The sequence below is a fragment of the Hippoglossus stenolepis genome, chromosome 16 (assembly GCF_022539355.2).
Source record: "Hippoglossus stenolepis isolate QCI-W04-F060 chromosome 16, HSTE1.2, whole genome shotgun sequence".
Lineage (NCBI taxonomy): Eukaryota > Metazoa > Chordata > Actinopteri > Pleuronectiformes > Pleuronectidae > Hippoglossus > Hippoglossus stenolepis.
Window position 1 is genome coordinate 20,138,613 of NC_061498.1, and position 24,383 is coordinate 20,162,995.

The 24,383-nt window shown below is 41.6% G+C and overlaps 2 protein-coding genes across 3 annotated transcripts; one reads left to right on the forward strand and one right to left on the reverse strand.

Moving 5' to 3' along the window:
• The first annotated feature begins 911 nt into the window (after positions 1-911).
• Positions 912-11,831, forward strand: scpep1 (serine carboxypeptidase 1). The gene is made up of 13 exons (XM_035180254.2): positions 912-1,063; positions 2,426-2,565; positions 4,939-5,028; positions 5,313-5,468; positions 5,916-5,990; positions 6,734-6,806; positions 8,138-8,175; positions 8,292-8,420; positions 8,743-8,827; positions 9,521-9,634; positions 9,754-9,891; positions 9,979-10,142; positions 11,593-11,831. The coding sequence occupies exons 1-13, from the start codon at positions 1,009-1,011 to the stop codon at positions 11,653-11,655; spliced, it is 1,320 nt and encodes a 439-aa protein (XP_035036145.1). The 5' UTR covers positions 912-1,008; the 3' UTR covers positions 11,656-11,831.
• Positions 11,832-13,151: 1,320 nt separating this feature from the next.
• engase (endo-beta-N-acetylglucosaminidase) lies at positions 13,152-23,789 on the reverse strand. Of its 2 annotated transcripts, none has more exons than XM_035180248.2 (14): positions 23,624-23,789; positions 21,717-21,796; positions 21,415-21,616; positions 20,480-20,628; positions 20,207-20,361; positions 18,729-18,877; positions 18,458-18,629; positions 18,271-18,377; positions 18,014-18,125; positions 16,816-17,003; positions 16,561-16,697; positions 15,632-15,731; positions 15,384-15,495; positions 13,152-14,583 (listed from the first exon to the last, which is right to left on the reverse strand). In XM_035180248.2, the coding sequence occupies exons 1-14, from the start codon at positions 23,728-23,730 to the stop codon at positions 14,182-14,184; spliced, it is 2,172 nt and encodes a 723-aa protein (XP_035036139.1). In that variant the 5' UTR covers positions 23,731-23,789; the 3' UTR covers positions 13,152-14,181. The 2 variants fall into 2 exon arrangements, with proteins under 2 accessions (XP_035036139.1, XP_035036141.1); XM_035180250.2 differs by having other exon boundaries at positions 23,537-23,658.
• Positions 23,790-24,383: the final 594 nt, after the last annotated feature.

Genomic DNA, 24,383 nt, shown 5'->3' on the forward strand with positions numbered 1-24,383 from the left:
GATTGCCGCCCTAAAAACCTTTGACAAATAAGAAACTGTCTTTGTGGGATGCAGCTACAATGTTTATGTGCCCTCTTATGGTCCTCCTGATGTCATGTTGTTTTTACAAGCTTAGGTCAGACTGGAGAAGCAGGAAACTACCTTATCAAACCATTCAGCTACAACATGTACCTAATAAATGACAGGACTGGTATATAGGGTTACATCATTTAAATACTGTACATCTTATGACTCACGATGCAGAATTACAACCACAAATCTGTAAGGGGCTCTATAGCCCAGCAGTCATTAATGTAGTAAGGAGAATATTTTTGATATGAATGATATCCAGTCCTATATTTTAAGCAAAAATAGTGAAATATTTTTTTAAACATTACAGTTCCGTTATTAAAATATTATGACGATGATTGTGATGTTTTTACACAAATAATTTGTGTTTCTTTAAAACATTTCACCTTTTATTCTGATGGTCAAGCGCTTGCAGGAAGTCGTCATTTCACCTAACCAGCGTTCCCTTTAACTCATTTTCAACACTGCCCTCTGTTGGGTTGGAGTGGTTTCAGAATATTGGAAAACAACAGCAACTGGTTAAAACCAGGAAACACAGTTTGTGAAAGTTTAAAGTCACAGTTTTTAAAAAATGTATTCATTTGTTAGTTTGTCATAACTTTTTTTAAACAATGGTTACAAATACAAACCTTAAGGCATGTATCAACGTATCAAAGATTACACTGTTTGGTGTTGATCCAGCATTAATGAGAAAAAAAGCTAAACACCAAAGATAATTCTTAACGACATAGCACATTATTTTGATTATGGCACGTATTTATGAATAATAATAATGATAATAATAAATAAATAAATAAATTCATTTTCAAACTGTGGCGGAGGGAAAAAGGAGGGGGCGGAGGAGGCATCGATCAGCTGACTCCGGTTTTGGTCACATGATTTCTCGTCCTCATAAAGCTGCACAGAGCAGAGCTACAAACACACACACACACTTCAACAATGGTCCCAACATGGTCCCTCTCGTTGCTGCTCCTCACCGGCCTCGTCACTAAAGGTAGGATCAGTCACTTCTATGCGGAGCAGCCCCCGGAGGTCACGTGTATGTTGTTTACGAGTAAACTGTGAAATGCGGTGTTCACGTTTGCTGACTCGGCTGAATGCGGAACGTTTAGTTTGAGCTCGTTCATCTGCACGAGCTGCTCCCAGCGGGGGACTGCCTCTGTGGTGAGTTAGTTCACCTGCAGATGAACGGAACTCTGGGTTTTCCTTTCCAGACACACAGATGAGTTGTACTCCATGTTACTGTGGCGCTAACCTGATGGCTGCCAGCTGTTCTTCCTGCTGAGGCTGAAGAAGTGTTCGGAGACAGAGATCACACATCACGGCTTCATCCTCATCACAGATATAAATCTATACACTGACACATGACCATGCATCAATAGGCAAGACAGTATTATTTATATAGCAAATTCAAAATGCTTTACATGAAATACAAAAGGCATCAGGACGAATTGTCAAAGTAAAACAACTTTAAAAACAAATTAAAGTTACAGAGAATTTAAAAAATGAAAGTGAAATGAGGACCTATTTGATTAAATAAAAGGTTGTGACAAACCGGGAAGTCTTCAGCTCTGAATTTAAGGAACTAAGAGATGCAGCAGACCTGCGGTTCTCTGTGAGCTTGTTCCACGTGGGTGAAGAATAAAAAACTGAAAGCTGCTTCTCTAGGTTTAGTTTTGACTCAGGGGACAGAAGGCAGACCTGTTAGTCTGTAACGTAGCAGTAGATCAGAAATGTATTTCGGCCATTAACCGTTTAGTGCTTTATTAATTTTTAATCCAGCAGCCTGTGGGATTTCTCATTCGTTCAGGAAATGAAAGTCTGTAAAATTGTGATCTAGTCGACTGTACTGAATAAAGTGTAAGCTTACTGACTCTCTTCACTCTTTCTCTGCTGGTGTAAACACTTTCTGAAGTCACTGCATTTCATTTAAAAGAAAAGCTAAACTCTTTTTTCTTTTACATACAATGCAGTGTATCATCTATTAAGAAAGAAATCAAGTCTGCCCAGGAGTGACTTGTGCGGAAACAAAATGGAATTTATTCATCTTTTCCACCAGGTTGAAATCGCTGCTGTATTTACCTTTTTCATTGTAAATGCTGCTTCTATAAGCTCCTTCCCCTTCTATAGGCTTTTTTGTTATTCACCACAGAAGCCCTTAATTCAGAATGGACCTTCAGAGTTGATTGAACAAATTCCTTCTGCTGATCTGGAACTAAGAACTCTGCGTTTCAGGATTAGTCAACTTAATAGTTCAGGCTTTTAACAGAGAACCTGCTTTCTGTTCTATAGAGGCATCTATACTGTTGTGTAAGAAACACTGTGACTGAAGCAGATCTCATTGCATCCTCTGCAGGGCTCTCCATCCCCCTGGCAGGTAAAGAAGCCTGGAACTATGTGGAGGTGAGAGAGGGGGCCCACATGTTCTGGTGGCTGTATTACGCTGACAGCCAGTCTGCCGGATACACAGACCTGCCTCTGGTCATGTGGCTGCAGGTAGGACACGCTTACTCAAATTCTGACTGTCAACTTAATCATTAAAACGTCCACAGCCGCGTCTCTTTGGCTACAATGCACAGGTTCATGGGATTCCTTGTACGCTGTATGTGCTTAATTTCTCCATGTTTCACCCAACCTGTGTGAGTACAGCAACGTGTTGTTTTGAACCCCACGTCTGCTTTTGTTCTTGTCCAAGCTGCATCTTTGTTGTTGAGCAAAGCAGCTGTAATGTACCACTCAGCCCCTTATTTTTTATTTTTTTACACATCAAGACCAAGTTACTGTGCACGACTCGTGAAGAGGGGACAGTTTGGTCTTGAGATGACAAATTCATAATGAAGCCACTGCTGCAAACTTTAGAGTATTGCGTTTGACAGATCTTATAAAAGATAAAACTAAGTTGCATTCTGGGAAATGTTTAATTTCTCATATCTTGGACTCTACTGCCTTTATGTTACAATAGTATGAAACCTGTTACCAGTACTGCCCACAGGATTTAATGTATGTTAATGCAAGATTTAATAAGCTAAACCATGTCAATGGAAATGAGTCCAGTTCTAACTGGAGGGTGAGTGATTCTCATCCCATGTTAACTCTAAAAAAAGTTCTGTGGTAAGTTTGAATGACTTACTGCAATGGTGCTTCTTTTTTTAACCGCAGAAGAGGAACTAACAATGATGCTGTTTAGAGCCAACCTTCCAAAAGTAAAAAAATGTGACCAGTCTTGTTGGTAAAGGATTTGCTATGATAACCCCTCCACCAGCCTGGAAAGCCCATTTGATGATCTGTAATTTAAAAATGGAGCAAAGAAAACAAATGTTCGCTGCTATGACAACCCTACATGAGCTAGATAAGTACAATATACATTTTCAAAGTGCCTTATGGACTTTCTTGTGCAATAGAGATGGACAGTGTATATAAAACATCTTTTTAAAAAACACAATAGTGAATTTTACATCAACAAATTAGTCTTAACATGCAATCTGGAGATGGATGTATGAAAGGTTAGTTTAACCTGCTAGTAAAGGTGTCCTAATTCCGATGGGGTGTTTTATTTAAATAGATCTTTTAAAGATCAGTTGAGTTGCATTGTTTACATTTTCAGCTTCCTCCTCCTCCTATCCGCGTACTCCTCGATCAGTGCATCCATGCAGCAGTGTCATCTCAGTATCTATATCTTAGGAGCAATCGGACCACTTACTTCACACATGTGGGATCCCCTTGATCCAACTTATAATATAAATACATAAGTCCACCTGTCACAGTATGATATTGTTGAGTACAAAGCAGGGGGATGATAAAGGAATCTGGTGCTTCCAGGTTCATGGGGTTCATCTGACCCTGTTCTACAAACTGGGACTACAGGAGGAAACCGATCTGTGACCTCATCATAAAAGTCAGTGTCTGAAAGTAACATCTGGAGAAGTAATTCTGGAAACGTGATGTGGACAGATATAGCTGCAGTTGATCTGTTAGGCCACAATCACCAAAGACCTTTTTAAGTAAAGTTTATTTGTAGAGCACTTTTCACAGACAAGAGTTATGAAGTGCTTTACAGGGCCAGGGGATTTCAAAACAGAAAATACACGCACACACTAAAAAGAGACCGAACAGGTGCACTGATCAACTGTTTAAACCAGTATGTTTTCGAATGATTCCACAGAATCGGCAAACCCTTAAGAAGTAGGTCGGCCGCTCCACATCATTGGTGCTCTTGTCTCAAAAGCCCTGTCACCACTGGTCTTTAGACGGCTCCCTGGGATATGTAATAGATTTAAACGGTCTGATCTGAGAGAGAGGGCAAATGAAATAGGGTGGAGTAGATCAGTCAGATGTGTAGGGGGGGCCTGAAGGTGGTGTGTGTGTGTGTGTGTGTGTGTGTGTGTGTGTGTGTGTGTGTGTGTGTGTGTGTGTGTGTGTGTGTGTGTGTGTGTGTGTGTGTGTGTGTGTGTGTGTGTGTGTGTGTGTGTGTGTGTGTGTGTGTGTGTGTGTGTGTGTGTGTGTGTGTGTGTGTGTGTGTCAGTATAAAACCCTAAATTACATAGACTAGAGTGGGAGGCTGAGGAAAGAAATCCTAGACTCTTCAATAAGAGGGATGACTTTATCTGAAGCAACAATCAGAAGTTGTCTTATGAGTTGTAGAGTTTACGGTGGGCCACTCTCGAATAGCTGTCTAACAGCCGAGAAGCTCAGATAACCTAAATGTCTCACTAGGCTTCAATGAAAATTTAGGTTGTATGTCATCTTCAAATGGGGGATATGCAAAAAAGCAGTACTTGATGTAAAGAACAGTGGTTATTTTTATTTATTTTTTTCCCCAATGTGACAACCTTTAATAGCTGTATATAATGTTTTTTTGTGTGTGTTTAGGGTGGACCAGGAGGATCAGGAAGTGGCTTTGGGAACTTTGAGGAGATCGGCCCTTTGAACAGGAACCTAGAGCCCAGAAAGAACAGCTGGGTATGATTGCATTTTTTTACACTACAGAGATTAAAACATCACTGTCTGTAAATTGTAATTCAAAATTATGTAAATTCCACTGGACTATTGAAGAGGGAGCAATGAGGTGTTCTTTGGTTGAGCAATTTCCTGCATTGTGTCTTACAGTCTATATTAATCTGAACTCTTTATTCAAATCCAAAGGATTCTTCTCTTTGTCACTTAAAGGTCTTGTATTGGAAGAGTGTTCCAACTGTTGAAATGGCATGTAGATATAGTGTGTGTCTGTGTATTGTCTCTTTCAGGTGCAGGCAGCCAGTGTGTTATTTGTAGATAACCCTGTGGGCACTGGCTTTAGCTACACTGATGGGCCTGATGGCTTTGCGACCGATGTGGCCACGGTGGCCTCAGACATGCTAGTGCTGCTCAAACACTTCTTTTCAGAGAAGGCTGACTTCCAGGTATGTCGGCTCTTTGCTTCCCTGTAGTGACAGGGTGTGGCATTGCGTGCACCCTTTCAGTGGCATTACCTGGTTTCCTATGGAGCTTGTGGCTAAAAATGTAGACACGATATACTTTGAATTTCTCTAAACACACCTTGAATGAATCCAACTATGAATCTCCTCGTCTGTCTGGCTTTTGATTGTTGTTAATAACAGCTCATCTGATTGCTGAGGACCTGAGTGCAATGTAGACTGAAGTATTTTTGATGAGCGATTCTCTTAAACTTGAAATAAAAAAATATCTATAAAATAATCAATGTTCTATGAAATCACATCATTGACATCACGGCCACTTGTTTTAGAGAGAAAGCTGTTAAACCAGGGTTACACTACCTGCTCAATACCAACCAAGTATTTCCCTAAGGTTTTCTCTCTTTGAAGTGCTGGTTATTCTCTTCTCTGCAGAGCATCCCCTTTTACATCTTCTCTGAGTCCTATGGAGGAAAGATGGCCGCTGCGATCTCACTGGAACTCTCCAAGGTGAGTTCACTGCATTTTGAGTCTGACGGGGAGCATTAACTCCTCTAGCTTCCCACCCCCCAACCCCCACCACCACCTAGCTAACTCATGGTGGAAAGTCCCTGTTCTCAAAGAACTGTCAAATGTAGGGTTAGGGTATTTTTGCCATCCATCATTTAAGTAGTTTGCCTGTCAACATTCTTACTAGTGTAGAAGAAAGGATAAACTTCAGTGTTGATGAAAGATTAATACAAATAATATTTGGAGAATTTTTTAAGACTTGGTTGAAAACTGTTCTGGAACAAATTACTATTTTAATGGGAAGTGGCTGCTCGAAAAGTTATTAAATATGATGTTTCAGTTGTACCTATCCAAAAAATATTAAGCTATATTGTGTGTAGACTAAAATGGGGAGGGAATTGATTAAATGTCTTTAAGGTAAAACTGCAACATGCAAGTGCTCTTTAATACTTGAGTAACATTCCTTTAATGCCGTTGGATAAGTCCTGATATTGTTCCAGTAAACTGAACGCCAGATAAAGTAACTAGCTCTGACAGTTCAGGTTGTAGTTATTGTATTTTCATGGTTTCCAGTGAAGATCTATGACGAGTTTTGATCTCTAGTGCCACCTCATTTTCACTTAAACACAGATTGTGTTAGCATATTGTCCATCTTTTTAATTTAGATGAGTTTCTCATTGAGAGAAAAAACGTACATTGGTCACCAGGTGCTGTGTTTTAATCCATGTCCCTTGTCCGTCCAGGCCATAGCACAAGGAACAGTGAAATGTAACTTTGTTGGTGTGGCACTTGGGGACTCGTGGATTTCCCCACTGGGTCAGTATCATTCAGTTTTTATTAGAGATGTTCCAATACAATGTTTCCTTCCACATACCAATTCCCAAACCTCAACTTTGAGTATTTGCTAATTTCCAGTGCATTTAACTAACAGCTGTATGCTACTAACCCCGTATGGAAATGATGATCATTGTTGTATGGCCCAGCTCAGATCAACCCTTTTTTTAAAAACGAAATTCACAACTGAAGTCTTGCACATGGTGGATGTTGCCGTTTTACTTGTAGGACCTTCCAGCATGAAATATTTCCAAATTGCGGACATTTTAGCTCTGGCTAATGCTACACTTCTGAAAATCCCTTCTACTTTGTCGCTCTACAAACGATACTTGCCAGTAGGAGTACAACTTCTGTTTTGGACAGGAAAATAAGTGATTCCTGGGGAAAAGAAAATTGCAGTTTTATCTGGGTGAAACTACTATAGGCTAAAGATGTGGTATTAAATTGGAATGCAGATTTGCATACTCGCCAATGCCCGACCTGGTATTTTTGGCTGTATCAGAGGTATTTGTGATCCTGTTATTGGAACATCTCTGGTCTTTTTACCTGCACCTTTTTAGTACATGTTTCATATGGAAAATAACTGCTGGAATGTTGCACATCTGGATTATGGGACAATAACAATGCTCAAAAACTGACAAATTCACAATAGCAAGACCCTTGTATGTTTTTTTTTTCAGGAGTTAAGTGAGTTTGCTAAGCATCAAGTTGAATTTACTGTAGCTCTCCATTATCTTCAAACCCATGTTTAAATTCAATGGGCTGTGGAGTCTGTCACAACACTGCTGGGTAGATTTCTCTCTGTGAAATTCACTGTGATGAGCAAGGGAATGGAGACCAATTGAGAAAATGCGCCACACAAGACCAGAGAATATCATTAACCTCAGGAAGGCTTGTGTTTTAAAGCAGAGCAGAAGATAAACCCTGCAACAAACAGCAGGACATCTCTCCACAGTTTGTGTTAGACTGCTAACAGTAAACTTAAAAATTATAAAATGGAGTAATGTATTCTCATGAATAAGGCTGTACTGACTTATTTATTTATTTCATTGTTTTTAAAGTCTTAAATTATTTTTGGACTTTGGCTAAAAACAAAACCCTATTAAATGGACTTGATTTTGTATTGACTTAACATTTTAGTGATACTGACAAGTGTACCCAGGTTTGTGTGTTGTATATGACCTAATTTGTATATTTATAAATAATGATTGCTCTATATTACATTAGATCAGGGCCTCTTAAAGTGACATGCATTTTTATCTTAACTTTTCTGTGGAGAACTGTTCACTGTAAGACTCGTGCTTCATCCACAGACTCTGTCATGACGTGGGGGCCGTACCTCTACACCACCGTAAGTAACTAACAGGAGAGAGAGTTTTCCCTCTTAGAGATGTCTGCTATAATCCGATTTTTGGGAGCAAAGGGGACTGTAGAGTTTTTAATCTAACTGTGGTCTCTGCTGTGCAGTCGCTGCTGGATGATTATGGCCTGTCGGCTGTCAACAGTGCAGCGGAGATGGTGAAGCAAGCCGTGGAGCAGCAACAGTTTCTGAAGGCCACAGAGCTGTGGTCTGTGACCGAGACTGTGGTGGAGCAGGTTGGTGCAGGAAATACCTCTACACTGCACTGCTTGATACAATATGTTCACTTCACATGCAGGAAACTGTTAACTGTGTTTATCAGTGAATACAAAGCTCTGTACATTCTAATGGATAATTCAATTGCTGGATGGCAAAACATATTTTTCATCAACTTTATTCTTTTGTAATGGATTGATTTACAAAAGCACTCTTTTGTTGTGGTCAGGTGAATCATCTGTTTAATTATCCTTCAGGTGTGTGTGTGCACATTCACAAACCAGTTTGTGTGTAGGGGTCAAGAGGTTTCATGCAGGCGTTTTTTATTTATTTACTCCTCAGAACACCAACGGGGTCAACTTCTACAACATCCTCACCCAGGACCCGGATGAAAAAGTCCGCTCTTCAGTGGGAGAGGACTTCATTGGTGAGAAGCTGTTTCAAGTGATCACATCCAGTCATCAAATTCTAAAATGTAAGAGCAGCTAACTGGGTTTGGTGACACGGGAAGAAGTTGTTATGACTCCCACAAAGGCTCTTTGCAAAAAAGGGTCCAACACATCCAGTTAAGTAGCTGCAGTAAAAATGATCCATTCATCCAACAGAAGTAGAAGTAGATCATAACCAAAAGATTAATACAAAAACTGATGGGGCCGGCCAAATTAATGAAAGGAGTACGCAACAGGCTGAACCCATTTTGGGTTCAGCCTGTTGCTTAAGAACACTTCGGGGGTTGGTGGACGTCCCGCTCTACCTCCTGAGCCACAGCCACCCAATATTATGACTTTATTCTCAAAATCTCAGTTTTTCTTCACCTTTAGGTTGCCCTAATACTCTTTCATAGGGAACACACTCAGATCTGTAGGATCTGGTGTCTTCCATCTAACCTGAACCAGCATCAGAGATAAAACTGCAAAAATATCCAACAAAATAGACTTGAATCATGAGGCCCTGCAAAACTGACTGCCGCTGCTACAGAGTCCGGAAGATTGAAGAGAGTCAAGGTTCTTATCCTCTCGTTAGTTTCCTTGCCATCAGGCACGGCACACCACGGAATCAAGGATTATTTGCATCACAGTTTTTATTTATTTATCAATAATGTGTTTCTTCTTTCCACCAGCTCTGCAGACCCGTCGTCACATTCGTCCCCTCCACAGCCAATCACTGTCTCAGCTGATGAATGGACCTATCAGGAAGAAACTGGGCATCATTCCCCAGAATGTCACCTGGGGAGGTACTGTGTCTCTTAAGTTTTGTTTAATGTCACAAACACACATTCTAGACTCTGATTTTTCCTGCCTCGTTAGAAGGGTTTCCATCTTTCTTTCTTCTCCTGTGCTGCCATGTGTCCAGGCCAGGCAGAGGATGTGTTCAGCCACATGGCAGGAGACTTCATGAGGCCGGTGGTGGACGTCGTCGACCAGCTGCTGATCGCTGGAGTCAACGTCACTGTCTACAACGGACAGCTGGACCTCATCGTGGACACCATTGGTAACTGGCTCAGAGTATTCTCTTGTCCTCAGCTCCAGTAACTGTGAGCCATTCAGATCTGCCTCATGAATCAGCTTCTCATCTCAGGTCAGGAGCTGTGGGTGAAGCAGCTGAAGTGGGAGGGGCTGCCCGGCTTCAACAAGTTGCGGTGGACCCCCCTAGATGACCCCATCGCCCCAGGCGTCACTGGAGCTTTCTGCAAGACCTATAAGAACTTTGCCTTCTATTGGATTCTCAGAGCTGGTCACATGGTGAGATAATGGCTGCAGATGGCAAACATTATGTGAAACAAACGTTTGGGGGATAATGATGCAATAAATCAAAGGGGGTCACTGAGGAGGAAGTACAAACTTGTTCTGGTACCATTTTAGTAAATGATCAGCAATTTAGGGACTTAATTGTACTTTAATGAAACCTTGTCTGAGCAGATAGTCATGGATGGCATTAGCTTGGCCCCCAGCTCTACTGTGGACATTTGACCCTCATATAAAACAAGTCTCTGGGACAGCCTTCTTCCACCTGCGCAGTGTCCTGAAAATTAGGAACATCCGGTCTCAAAAGGATGCTGACAGTGGTGGAGCCAAACATTTTTCAGTGGGGTGGCATAAAAGTCAATATTACATAGAAAATATAAAGGCAAAGCTTACACTATACTGACTATCTTCCAATTAACAGATAATTATTATTATTCTATTTTATATTCTTGTTTTTAAACTTCATGTGTAGAGTTGCATTGATTGCTTGCTGCTGATGGTTTTAATTGTATGTATATAGAGCCTTCCACTGAAAAGTTGCACTAAATTTTAGCTGCGTGATGATGATGATAACAAAGGCATTCTGTAATACAAGTGTCCCAAACTACTGACTATTACTACTGGTCTAGGAGCAGATGTTCAGCTCAGCCTATGGGGATCAGTCACAGGATGGGAGCGTACCTTAAGTGTGCCTGTGCAGGAAGGCTCCGCATGGGGGAAATCAGTGACGGCTGTGACGTGTTGCCTGGGCTGGCCAATAGGGAGGCCAAGATTCAGCGTGAGGTGGCCACGGTCACCCCCAGCCCCCCCACCCCAGCTCCGTCACTGGATGCTGATAAACTAGTCCATGCTTTTGTTACCTCTAGACTGGATTATTGTAATTCCCTATTGTCAGGGTGTCCCAGTTAGTCTGTGAAAAGCCTCCCGTTGGTCCAAAAGGCTGCAGCTGGAGTGCCGACAGGAATTGGGAGAGATCCTATTACTCCTGTCTCAGCTTCTCTGCATGGCTCCCTGTAAAATAGAATTCGATATATCTGCTCCTCGCATACATGCAAAGCCTTTAACAATCAAGCCCGTTCATATATTAATATATGTATATTCATAGCACCGTATTGTTCCGAAAAATCCCTTAGCTCCCTTGTGGTTCTTAAACATGCTCTCCTCTCTTCCCTGTGGTTCTCTGCTCACCCCAACTGCTAGAGGCAGATGTCTGCCACATTGAGTTTTAAACATTACTTCCTGTTGAAAGGGAGTTTTCTTCTCTCTCCAGTAATGTTGGAAGGTCTCTACATTAATATGTAAAGTAAGATAATGTATGCTGTGATTTGGCTCCATACAAAATGAATTGAATCTATAAAAAAGAAATCACTAAAGTAAAAGTAACACGAATCATAACAATTTTACAATCTGTAGGATTTCAACATATTGTCTTCTCCTGTTCGGACAGATTCCCTCAGACCAGGGACCAATGGCGTTACAGATGATGAAGATGATCACCCAGCAGGCCTGATCCACCCACTCTGATGCCAGCTGGCATGGCTCTGACAATCACGATGAAATCATGACTTTTTTTGTTTTTATTCACTTTCTGCTAAACCAAATCCAAAATCTCACACCTCCTTGATTATGACAAAGGCCTGTGTAGATTTCAGCTATAATACCAATAAATACTGTTTGTTTTTTGTACATGCTGGCTTCTTCTCTGGTACAGTATTAAACTTTTCAAATATGCTCTTTTTAATGCGTCCGCGCTGGCAGTGGCCGGAGGCATTATGTTTTCAGGTTGTCCGTACCTCCCATTCTGCTGAACGCGATATCTCAAGAATGCTTTGAGGGATTATTTTCCAGCATTTCTCTCTGATTTTTGGGCCGACTAAGAGGATTTCTGTTTTATCCACATCAAACTTTAGGAAATAATTGCTCATCCATGTATTTATTGCTTTCAGACATTTAGTGATGGTGTGCAGTGCGTTTTTGTCATTTGGATCAGCTACAATGTACCGCTGTGTAAAAGCAGTGCTCAGGTTTAGGAGGATTAGAGTTTAGTCTGAGGTCACTGATTTTTTATTTTTTTTTAATAAGTGGAGTTTCAGTACGTTAACGTTTTTCTTAAACGTGACATCTTAAGATCAGCTTGAGGGAATCTCTTCAAATTTGGTACAAATGCTCACTTGGACTCACTGATTTGATTTCAGAGGTCACAAAGACCTATAAATCTGGGGGGGGAAGTGTACACAGAAACTGCACTGGTTTGTGGAGGCATACAACAGCAGTGCAGTTATTAAAGTTTTAATTGTAAGGACTTGTGTGAGAAACTTGGAAAATGTCTGTAGCTGTTTTGCCAATGCACCTTTCAGAGTTGGTCTCTCCTACCCGGCTCAACCAATGAAAGGGTAAGCTGATGGAATGAGCTAGAGCATGAATGCTTTCACGGAAATTATGCTCTAAAGCACAAACACCCACACCTCCACACAATCCACCAGGGAAGGTTCACACTTCCTCCTGACCATTGTGGCCTCTTATGGGTTTTTGTTCCTTTCTAATCCAAGCGCGTGATCTTTCAGTTTGACAGCGGGACTTGATTTTGTAATGCTCTCACTCAAAAACCTCCGCTCTCACTCAATATACTGTACCTTGCTTGTGCTTAGACTTACTCCGCTCCAGTCCAAGCTCTTCTTCTCACACTCTAGCTGCTTCTGTGCGTGTGTGAAATGTTTATCGTATTTTTTTCCTATGAAATTGTAATAAATTGATGACCACGTAACAGTTTTTATAATGCTGTGGTCCTCATTAATTTCTATATTAAGCAGGTATATTTTCTGTCCAGGCTTTCAACTACAGCCAACAAATTGATTAATTGTAAAGCCCTTCCTGGGAAGGCCCCTTGTTACACTAAAGAGCTTAATTTCTAACAGTGCATTCAGAAATTATTCGGACTCTTTTACATTTCCATATTGTAGCTTTGTCAATCATTTAAATTAAATAATCCCACCACACAAACAAATGCAGAGTTTTTCCAATTTTATTAAAAAGGAAAAACTAACATCCCATTCAGACACTTTGTTATGACATCTTTGAGATGTTTCTACATCTTGCCCGGAGGCCACCTGTGATCAAGTCAATTGGAAATAATGAGGTCGAAGGAGCTCAGAGACGGGACTGTGTTGAGGCACGGATCTGGAGAAGGCTACAGGAAAACCCCAGCACTGAAGGCCCTCACACACACACACACACACAGAGGCCCACATATTGATTGCTTTTACTCTTGCTCCGCACATGCTCCACAGCTGTTTTTTTTTTAAAAAAGCACTTTGTAATCTTGAGATCTTGGAAAGGGCAATTCAAATTAAGTTATTTTTGATACTTATCAACAATGCAGAAAAAGATACTTAACTGACATCCAATATTGTTCATATTGAATATACATGTATACATTATAATAATGCATAAAGAATTTGACAAATCTATATAATTATGCAAAACAAACAATGTTATAGTATTGCCTACAATCATGTAAACATCAGACCTGATTACGCAATGAACCGAAATGTTTCTTTGGCGTGTTCTCTTACAAGTAAAAGAAAAACATAGATGGACAAAGTTTTGCATGATATATATATATATATATATATATATATATAGCTCCAAAAAATTAAGAGAACACTTAAATCATGTTGGGTTGATGTCCTTCTACGGCCCTGTCCAGCTCTCCGCTATCCTGTAACAGTCCAGTTTTCCCTTGATTTTTTGAGGGTTAGGGTAACCCCCTATGTGTGTATATATTTATAGATAGATAGATATACATACTGGGTAATAATCCATTTTTGGTGGATGACGATTACTGTTAGGTGTCTGCACTTGTGCACCTCCACTAAAATCAAAGGCAGCCTGAGTAATTTTTTGTTTAACCAAGCCTGAAAACTTTTCGGCAACCAAAGAGCTCCAACTTCGTAATATTGAGTTTTGCATCAGTTATTTTTATAGAAACATTTGCGATAGGGTTAATAAACAGCAGCCTGGTAACGTTCATGTAAAGTCATTGTGTGACGTCTGCTGAGTAGCTGAGGCTTCTTCTTCCCCACTGACTCTCTGGGACCAGAAAGCCCTTCCTGCTCACTGGCTCCACCACCAGTTCCAGTAAGCCAGGGGGCTTCGGCACTTCCAGCTCTGTTACCCTAAACAGATTAGAATACGCACGTCCCAACAGAACCAGCTGACCTGGAGGGATTCGGGGATCAGGTCCCCTCAACCGGCGCCAGTACACCCTGAAGTGCTGCACGGTCTTGCTCGAGTAGTCCCAGCGCAGAGTGGCGTTGAGGTGCAGGCAAGGAGAGGTGGACTCTGTCAAGGTACCAACACCACGAAGCCACACCACATCATAAATGCACATACCCAGAACCAGCTCAGAGGGAACCTGCAGACGGGCTACATCCAGGAGCTTGGGAGAGAGAACAAGATGCAGACAGACAAGAACAATTAGAATGGGAAGAACTATCAGGTACCTGTGTCAACCTAGATCAGCTGAAATCAAAGAGCTAAAGGGAGAATTACTTTAAAGTTCACGCCCTGAAAGAAGATGAAATGTCAACTGAAGTTTATGTGATGAAATGAGCTGAAGTGCACCTCCTGTAATAAATCAGCGACATGAACTAGTTTTGGCTAAAGCAAAGGCACAGTTGGAATAAATTGGGTTCGAACAGTGGAACTTATGGCAGTTACTACAGCTGACCACCTGATGAATGAAAGCCTTTGTTGTGTCAAAGTGTGAGCACTGAAATGTGCTGAGAAGTTAGTTGGAGAGTAGGTGACCGAATTTCAAGTCTGAATGGAAATTGTAGACAATAAGTGATTGCTACTTCCCATTTGTCACTAGAATTGTTGGCTGATGTGCAAGCACTGAATAGGATTTACTGTATGCTGTGTGTATATATATATATACACACACACACACACACACACACACACACACACACACACACACACACACACACACACACACACACACACACACACACACACACACACACACACACACACACACACACACACACACACACACACACACACACATATATACATGTAGAGAGAAAGAAATCTGTTCCATTTTTAAATTATTTATTTATTATTATTTTTGTTTTGTTTTGTTGATGTTGTTCATAAAGGATTTTTCCAAGTTGTCAGCTTTTATCTGCATCTCTAATAAAGTAAATTGAACACAGTGGACTCCCATTGTCTCACCATAATCTCTCCCACCCTGCAGCTAAAAGGCGTGTCCTGAGGGTCTCCCCTCCGTTGGATGCTGACACCAACTTCTCTAAGAGTACAGCCACGGAGCTCCAGCTGCAAACACCTGCACGTGGTAACATGAAGGGGAGAGACTGATCAGTTTACAGTGAAATCCTTCATTTTCAATGCTGCATCCAGAAACAACATGTTGGTTGGAAATCTGATCTGATCAACATAACTGCTTTCAGTTAGTGTCTTACCTGATTGTCCAACCGCCTGGGTTCATGTTTCCACACAGCTGAGAGAACAGGCTCACCAGCTGGTGGCCCTCATCCAACACCTCCGGCTGCACTCTGGTGACTGCAAACATTGAACATGTGCTGTAAATACTTGGATATAATTGAGTGAACATTGAACCCATGGATGTGAATGTGTTTTGGTTCAGGATCAGTGTAGCAGCCAGTGGAACCTAACAAGTATCAAACTTGGATGCTAATATCTGAGTCTAATGTACCTGAAGCCAAAACGAGGTTGGATATAAAGGCAATTTTCATATTCTTATCCTTGACCTATCTTTATATTGTAATGCGTATTTGTATTGTCTGCTCCAAGTTTAAATTGCACATTCAATTTCATCTGAGTTAAATCCACACCTATCAAATCCCCAAATCCAAATTTCTTATTCTAACCCTTTGCAATTCACCTTTTGTACTACAAGGTTTGAAGGGGTAGCTACCACAGTATCTAACACTTGCTTTCATTATGTTAAACCTAAGTTTCAGTGCAGATGTTATGAAATGAACATCAGCCACAGCTCATGCTCTACTGCTGGGGTTGGTGGTCATTTTAACCAGCGAAAGATACAGTAAGTGCAGAGAAGACTATAAATAAGAAGCATGTTAATTTTGCATGTCTTCAGCATTCGTCTTTGATAATAAAAAGAATGAGGAGAAATAAAAGCTTCAGAGGTTTGAGGCATCAGAGTTCAACAAATGTTCTTATTTTAGGATAAGGCAACCTTCAGACTGAGTAGGAGTGAGGGTGATGAGTAAAATGAGTGATTCATGAATTGATAACCTTCGATGTAAAAATGATTATTAGAAAATGATTATAGCTGGCATTGGCTTCAGCCCTCACAGGTCTGTAAAGAATATGCAAGGGTAGACAACGGACAGTGTCAGGAACTCACGTTTGACATTGTGGTTGTCCATGCACAGACTGGTATCTGTTGTCTTCAGCTCCAGGGAGACACTGATCCCAGCAGATGGTTTATGGATGAAGCTCACCAGGATCTTGGATGGCAGGGGTATATTGAGGGAGAAGATGCTGAGAGACGCAGAACAGAGGCAAAGAAACAACAGGTACAATGAGCATGAGCTTGTGTGTTTGGGGAGGTGGTGCTGCAAGATCACAACATAAAAAGGTGAGCAGAAAACACACACACTTGGCAGAAACCGTCGATGTATGAGAGGCAGGGATGAGGCCCTCGAGCAGCAGTGAGCAGCCTCCGTTCCAGGCTTCCTGTGGGCAGCCACGGCTTCTAAGCCAGCCCTGGTCCTCCAGCTCCGTATGGTAGTACAAGGGCTGGATCTCCTGGGCAGCCAGGTTGAACCAGCTCCTCTCAGTCTCGTGCTGCAAACACATAGTAATAACAATAAACCCTACTTACATTGCACATTTCAAAACACAGTCACAAGGTGTTGCACACCTTAAAACAAAACATTGAAAGCAAACTATAGGAAAGTTTTTTTTTTTGTTTTTTTTAAATTGGAAACAATTAAAAGGAATTTAAATATCACAGCAATAAAGCACAAACACAAAAGTGTAAATGCAAGATAAAATAAAACATTATAAAATAATTAAGATGAGAATAAAAACTGAACAGCTTGACCGACAGTGGATTTGAACAACCAGGTGTGTCAGAGACGCACAGTGGGACAAAGCCATGTAATTTTAAACTATGTATTCACTTCTAAAATAAACTAAAAGCAGCGATACAACACTGATATTCTGATTCAAAGCAGACATCCAGCAGCTGTAACTAAACTGGGAACGCCATCAGAGGTTATGGACAGAAGAATGGATTTACAAAAGGATAAATTAAGACTCCTAGATTTGTTTAATGACCGTGATAGTCACAACTATCAATGTGAGAAAAACTCACTCAGAAAAACAGTCTGATCTTTTCATGTACTTAGTCCGCCTGTGTTCTGGTGCCCAGCATTGCACAGTGTGAGTTATTGGTATTTCTATTGGTTTTAGAAAATGTTGAAATCCAGTCCATTTTTCTCTCTCGCTCACACAGGTACCCTTTTTTATTTTTTGTGAAAAAGTGGCATTTTATAGATAAGCAACCTGCTTAACTACCATGGTCTGCAGCTTGAAACAAGAACTGTTCGGTCCAATCCTTGCACTAAGAATATCTAATAATGAATGTAACAAGAGAAAAAGAATAAATCACTTCATTATGACGTTAATTAAAGCATTGAATCATTCATGACTTCAAAGCTTTCTTTTCTCCATGTAGTTCGTCTTGAATTGGAAGTGTGTTGAAATATCTTTGAGAAAACTCAAGCGCACTGGCATGGGCAACCAGTAATGTTAACATTGTGTGTTTCCCTCTTCCACCGTTCCACCAGTACCTTTCCTCTCCAGTAGAGAGCCTTCCCGAAGCCCTGGCAGAAGGAGGAGATGAAGGGGAGAGGCGAGGCTGGTCGGTGGATGTACAGGTAGTCTGACAAAAGAGCCCAGAACCTGCAGGAAGTTTAAGAACATCCTAGTCTTGATTTATTCATCTCCTCCCACAGACTAAACGTGCTACTATTTTAAATACACTTTCTAAATTAATGGGCGATTAATGAGTGTAATAAAGTCAGTGTCAATACTGCGCAGATCTCACATGTCCTGGTTCTTGCGGAATTCAGTCTTATCATCGTGGCTCTCGTACACCCAGCCTGGAGCGAAGATGGCTGTAGAGAAGTTGTGCTTCCTGATGATCTCCAGAGCCTGAAGACAAACCGCAAAGTCAATTGTCTGCAAGTGATTCAGGCTCATGAATAAAAAGACACCTTATCCAGAGTGCGTACCTTATTAGTTTCAAGCATTCCTCCTACCACTTCGCCTCGGCCGAACACGTCTACCCCGATATAGACGTCAGCCTCACGGCCTTTGATCCCACTGTCTTCTTTCATCTCCTCCAGGTTCTGCTCTGTCCAGTTGTAGTTCGTGAAGAAACCATCACAGGCATCGAAAAACATCCTATTATGAGGAGTTTGGAGCAAAGTTTTGGATCAGTAAGTTACTAATGAAGTAAAAATTTTAACCAAGTTTTAAAACCACAAAAGGACACCACTCTACCTGTTGGACTGGTTGAGTGCATTCTGCCAAAGTAGCTGTCCGCTCTCGATCACGCTGTCGTACCACAGCACCTGGCTGCCAGAGACTCGCTCATGCATCTGGTCGGTCAGATAGCGCAGGAACAAAGGTGTGTTCTTCACTGCAACTTCCTGCAGGTAGAGGACAGTGCACACAATTTGTTTGTACCTCAGGGCTTGATACAGTAAGTGAGTAAATAGTTTTTTTTAAAGGGAAAAATAACACAAGACTACAGGCATGCGATTAGCTCTGCGATCGACATGCTAACATACTCACAGTGTGAACAGACTTATGTTAACTAACTCACCAAAGTATTGATAAAATCGAGTCAGTGGGATTCATCATCTAGGAGGGAGCTACAGTGGCAAGAAAAGGGGAGTGAACTGTATTTCTGTATAAATTTGTCTCAATAATAATAATTTGAGGTGTGTTACAGCACAAACAGATATATTTAAATCTGTCCAGAGGCTGTCTGTAATGCTGTCTATAATATGGTGTCTAGTCTCCTATCATGATTCCAAAAGTAAACACAGAACATTTAATGAGGTAAGAGTCAACCCTAGTAACAGATAAAGGCAAAAAGAATCCCTGGAGCTGAGTTAATCTGGATGCCAAAACCGTGGAGCACGGTGTCTTTGGCAGGAAACCACAAAGGAAACTCCTACTCTCCCCCAAAAAACCTGCACAACACATGAAGTACTACACTTGGCGTGAGCACTGCATATCGTATCCCAAAGGTGAAGAAGGTGTGGAGGCAGCGTCAGAATTTGGGGCATTGCAGCCTCTGGGCCTGGACAGCTCAACATCATTGAGGGGGGAAATGAATTCTTAAGGTAGTCAGTGTAACTTACAGGACAATAACAGAGAGACTGGTGATGCAGCAGAAGAATGATCCAAAACATCAAAGTAAATATACAACAGAAAGATTTCAAGCTAAAAAAAATCCACCTTTTGGATTGGCCCAGTCAGAGCTCAGAACCTGGACGACACGACTGCTTCCTTTAAATGTTTCGACTGCCAAGTGATTTATACTGGCTGCAGTATAGATCATAAATCCCGCCTCCTCTATGTTAATGGTTGGGACATGGACCAAATTAAAAAAAGAGAGAGAGAGAGTACACGCCAAATAACTTGTTCTCAAAGATGGTCACACTGATATATGTTTTCCACTAAGTTTGGTTATAATTAGTTACTTGATGCTAAGATTGACAGCTGAGACTGACTCATGATTGGTCAAGTGCATGTATCAGCAGGACCTCACTACCGCAGCTCCGTCCCACTGCAGAGATTCTGGCTGCAAATGCACAAAATGATGTTGTGTTTGTGTCCTGGATATTTTTGCTTTATTTCTCGATAGTGGGAGAAAGTGGAGACGCGTCGTCCATCTTGACATACACTCTATGGCCACGACCTAAATCTATATGTGCTGTTGTGATGAGCACCAGAAGTCAATTACTCACACTGAGGGTATTCTCTATGTTAATGAGCCAGCCATCGAAGCCATAATAGTGGCTAATCTGGACTAGTTTATCAGCTACTGCCCGATACGCCTCCTCATCTTTCAGGAAGGCTTCGCACGCATTGGCTCCATCATTCCACTCTGTGATGAAAGTCCCTGGAAAGAAAGCCAATCACAGTGAAGATTGGAAGCCCTGTCAAACTCTCACTACATCTTGATACTCGTGATATAAAATGTAAAATAGGAATTCTGGACGACTACATTTTTCACTCACCTATAACGACGACTCCATGTTTATGTGCAGCACTGGTCCACACAGCAGGAGGAATAGTCACCATGTTGTGCGTGAAGTAGTTGAAAATATCAATGTACTGCCAGTGGTAGAAGGCATACGGAGCTTCGACACTTGTCCCTTGGACAAACCTCAACGACAGAAGATTGAATGACATGGCATTATGGTACATGAATGTGGCTGCAGGAACAAAATAAAATCGAGGAAAGCCCAATTAGAAATATATTATCATGGATGAATCATGGACCCAAAAGCTAAAACAAGCAACAAAATCCATCTGTGAAACAAGTGTAGTATTTATAGTCTTCATTCGTGGCTGTATTTAGGCATATGGCTCATGTTATGATGACACAGTCAGAGTGCACCTAAGGGACACATGCACACGGACTTCGCTGAGTCATAACTCATAACAGTGTGATTAGCTTCCACATGCAGCCTCCAAAGGCTGTGGCCCCTGAAGTAGGACATAGCCATTCAGTTTTTTCCCTGTGTTGAAACCTAGTGGACACAGACAGAAACCTACCAAATACTTAGGGTGGTCGTTAGGGAGCACAGTGGTCTATGTATCTTTAATCAATAGCTCACTTTCGGGGAGCAAATCCCTGCAGCAAGGTTCCAGGATCGAATGGCTATTATACACAAGTGCATCCAGGCGTCCACATACTTTGTGTACCGTGTAGTGCATACTCCCTAATTTAGGTATAGTGCCAAGTAGAGCCCCAAAATCCTGAAATATCCTTTCAGCTCACTGTGAACAGTGTAGAGTTTTTAAACTTGAGAAATTAGCTGAAAGAAAATTTTGAGGTGATTTGAAGATCAGTGTCCTTTTCTGAATTCTCCCTTTATAGTTGCCTACATAGACCAGTGAAAATCATCCTATTTCCTTAGGGGCTTGTTATTTCCTTATAAATTCACACCTGTCCTCTAGGTAGCCGCCCATCATGTCATGAGACACCAGCGTCCGACGTGAAGTACTGGCCAGGGGAGGCTCCCGAGTTGCCAGAGGGACGACTGCCACATTGAAAGGGTTTGCCTCGCTTCGTTTCCATGTCAAAAGCTCCTCTAAAGTCTGAAGACCACAGCTGATTGGCTCGGTGGTGTCAGCATCATAATGCTTGGCTGGAAAAGAATAGGAAATATCACGTAAAAAGAAGTTTGGACAGCAAGATGTCAACTGCAGCTCAGATTTGATGAAGACGTGGTGATGTAGTCACCTAACCTGCTAGCTGCGAGGGTGTATACTTGACAAGTTCATGGATCCCGCTTGAATCCATGGGTTGATCCAAACAAGACTCCAACCTGGTGAAAGTAAAAGGTGACATAGATACCACATGAGGGTCATTCATTTGTCGTATTGCACAGAGGAGCTTGAGCAGTAATTTATCTGGATTGATGTTTTTCCACAGGCTACTTGACTTTTTCATGACATTTTCTCTGCATGAAGATCTTGCAGCGGTTCAAGGGTTATCACACACTAGGTAGGCAATTTCCTGGGGGTTCATGAAATTTGCTTTTGTTTTGGTAAAAAAGCAAAGGAAAAGGAAAAAAAAGACACGAATGATAACTTCTAATATATAGATACACAGCACACAATTCAAGGTGGAAGAAAAGTTGAGATAAAGTCTTAAACTAGACTACATAAAAATACATTTTAGATTGCATATAAATGTGGTCATTCTGAACAGTATGCTTTGATCATGGCGGTTAACACTCAGTTAAGCGCTGTGTCTCAATTCAGGGGCTGAATCCTTCAGAGATGACATTTGAAGACCAATTGCGTCACAGCGGAGGGACTAGGCTGTCCCATTTTGAAGGGTCCTTTAAATGCGGCTAACAAATGCGTCCTTCCACCACCAGGAAATGAAGAAAACCATTTCTTCAAAGAGGTAATGTTGCCGGCAAGCGTTATCTCGCTATCCTGCTTCAACTCAACCCAACAGCTATGCGACAGCGGCAGCAGGGTATACTAGTCCGGGGGGGGGGGTTGATGATGCTTCTAATGCACGACAGACGCAAAAAGAAAAAAAAGAAAAGAAAACTAATATCTCCTGGCAAAAAAGCGGTGTCACACACTTAGAAGACACCGACTCTGACGGTATCGTGTTGCTGTAAACATGATCACCTGATCTACGCAGCAGAGTTAATACGTTACGTCCTGCCTCTGTCTGCTCCACCTCTCGCCTGAATAATGTGGAGGATTTGATGCTGTTGTGAACTCGTCTGTGCAGAAAACCTCCCGCTGCGTTGTGAACGTGTGAAAGGCAGATTCTGGGTAAACTCCGTATCCAAATCTCTGGATTTTACCCGGAGGTCATGTCTGAAAAAGACTTTAATGATCACCACTACTCACTACTTATGATTTTTAAGAGCACAATGGAGAAGGGGGCCTCACACTGGTCGACACGGGGCCTGCAAGACCACTACAACCGCCCCTGGAAGAAAGCAACTCTTTGTCACACAGGACTGATGTGAGTAGTACAAGGCGAGTTGAGGTTGCACTTTCGTGTGAAGGCCACTGTGACTTGTCATGGTAGGAAAAGAACACTCTGTTCAACTCAAGTGTCCCAGTGAGACCTTACAGTGAGACCTTACAGTGAGACCTTAGAGTGAGACCTTACAGTGAGACCCACAGTGAGACCTTAGAGTGAGACCTTAGAGCGAGACCTTACAGTGAGACCAGAGCGAGACCTTACAGTGAGACCTTACAGTGAGACCTTACAGTGAGACCTTAGGTGAGACCTTAGAGTGAGACCTTACAGTGAGACCTTACAGTGAGACCTTAGAGTGAGACCTTACAGTGAGACCTTAGAGCGAGACCTTACAGCGAGACCTTACAGTGAGACCTGTTGGCAGCACCAGGACTGGAAAACTGATGCAGCTGAATGGAACTCAGCCATCATTCATTTCTGTGTTTACAGATGTGTTTGTTTGTGTCTGCTAGAAAAAGGAACTGTGGGGCTGAAAAAGTTCGTTAAGTGACATTGGATTGTCGGCAACTTTCCTTTGCTGCTGTAGATAATAAAACATCTCATGACGAACCTGCAACATTGAAACTAGAGAAGACTCGTTCACTCTGGCTCAGTGTCAGTTTTATGAGGCTGTGAAGGAAGTGAGGAGCTACAGTACCGACTGGGTTCCGGTCTGTCCTTCTTCCCGCTGACACCATCGCTCTCCTCTCCGTCCTCTCGTCTCCTTCTTCCAGAAACCTTGTTTCCTTCCACAGTCACAGACATTTTACCACATTCAGCTGAAACCCGACGGTCAAACAGTTGAAAACAAGGAAATAGAAAAGTGTCACACCGGCAATTGCAAAGCCTTTTCCGGACTTAATCCTTCACAATAAAAGCACCATTTCCAAAAAATAAAATTAGGAAAAAACATAAAAAGCAAACAAACCTTGCTTGAATAGCATTTAACAATACTCATGTTTTAATTTATTATATCAAAATCACAGACACAATCTTTAATGAAAATAACCATTGTATTTTCCATTTTAAACGAAACAGCTTGAGATGAAGCCAAGTTATTACCCCATATTGCAGTGACCTTTATTTAGTTACTGTGTTTATTTCTATCTGTTCGCACTCAGCTGCCCATGGGAGAATGGACCGAGGCCAGCTGGACAAAGGAAACACTCTTTTGTTATTGTGCAGAACCAGACACTTTTATTTTGAAGAGATTGGTCCCCAGCAGAAAACTATGGGACAACAACAAAGGGCACTGACAACGGGAAGATCGCTGGCATAACACTGCCATGGGCAGTAGTGTGGGCTTCATTTGCTATGTTCACCCAGGACAGGTTGCCAGTGTATCACAGCATCATCACACAGAGACAAACAGCCATTCACACTCACATTCACACCTACAATTCATTTAGAGTCTCCAA

What these genes read in the sequence shown, in the direction of transcription:
- scpep1 (XM_035180254.2), top strand. Translation starts at nt 1,009, where the DNA reads ATGGTCCCAACATGGTCCCTCTCGTTGCTGCTCCTCACCGGCCTCGTC. An exon ending in AGTGGGAGAGGACTTCATTG is followed by an intron (nt 8,828 to 9,520) that starts GTGAGAAGCTGT and finishes TCTTTCCACCAG; the next exon opens with CTCTGCAGACCCGTCGTCAC. An exon ending in TTCTCAGAGCTGGTCACATG is followed by an intron (nt 10,143 to 11,592) that starts GTGAGATAATGG and finishes CTGTTCGGACAG; the next exon opens with ATTCCCTCAGACCAGGGACC.
- engase (XM_035180248.2), bottom strand. Translation starts at nt 23,730, where the DNA reads ATGTCTGTGACTGTGGAAGGAAACAAGGTTTCTGGAAGAAGGAGACGA. An exon ending in GACAGACCGGAACCCAGTCG is followed by an intron (nt 21,797 to 23,623) that starts GTACTGTAGCTC and finishes TACTTTCACCAG; the next exon opens with GTTGGAGTCTTGTTTGGATC. An exon ending in GCAGGGTGGGAGAGATTATG is followed by an intron (nt 14,584 to 15,383) that starts GTGAGACAATGG and finishes CTCTCTCCCAAG; the next exon opens with CTCCTGGATGTAGCCCGTCT.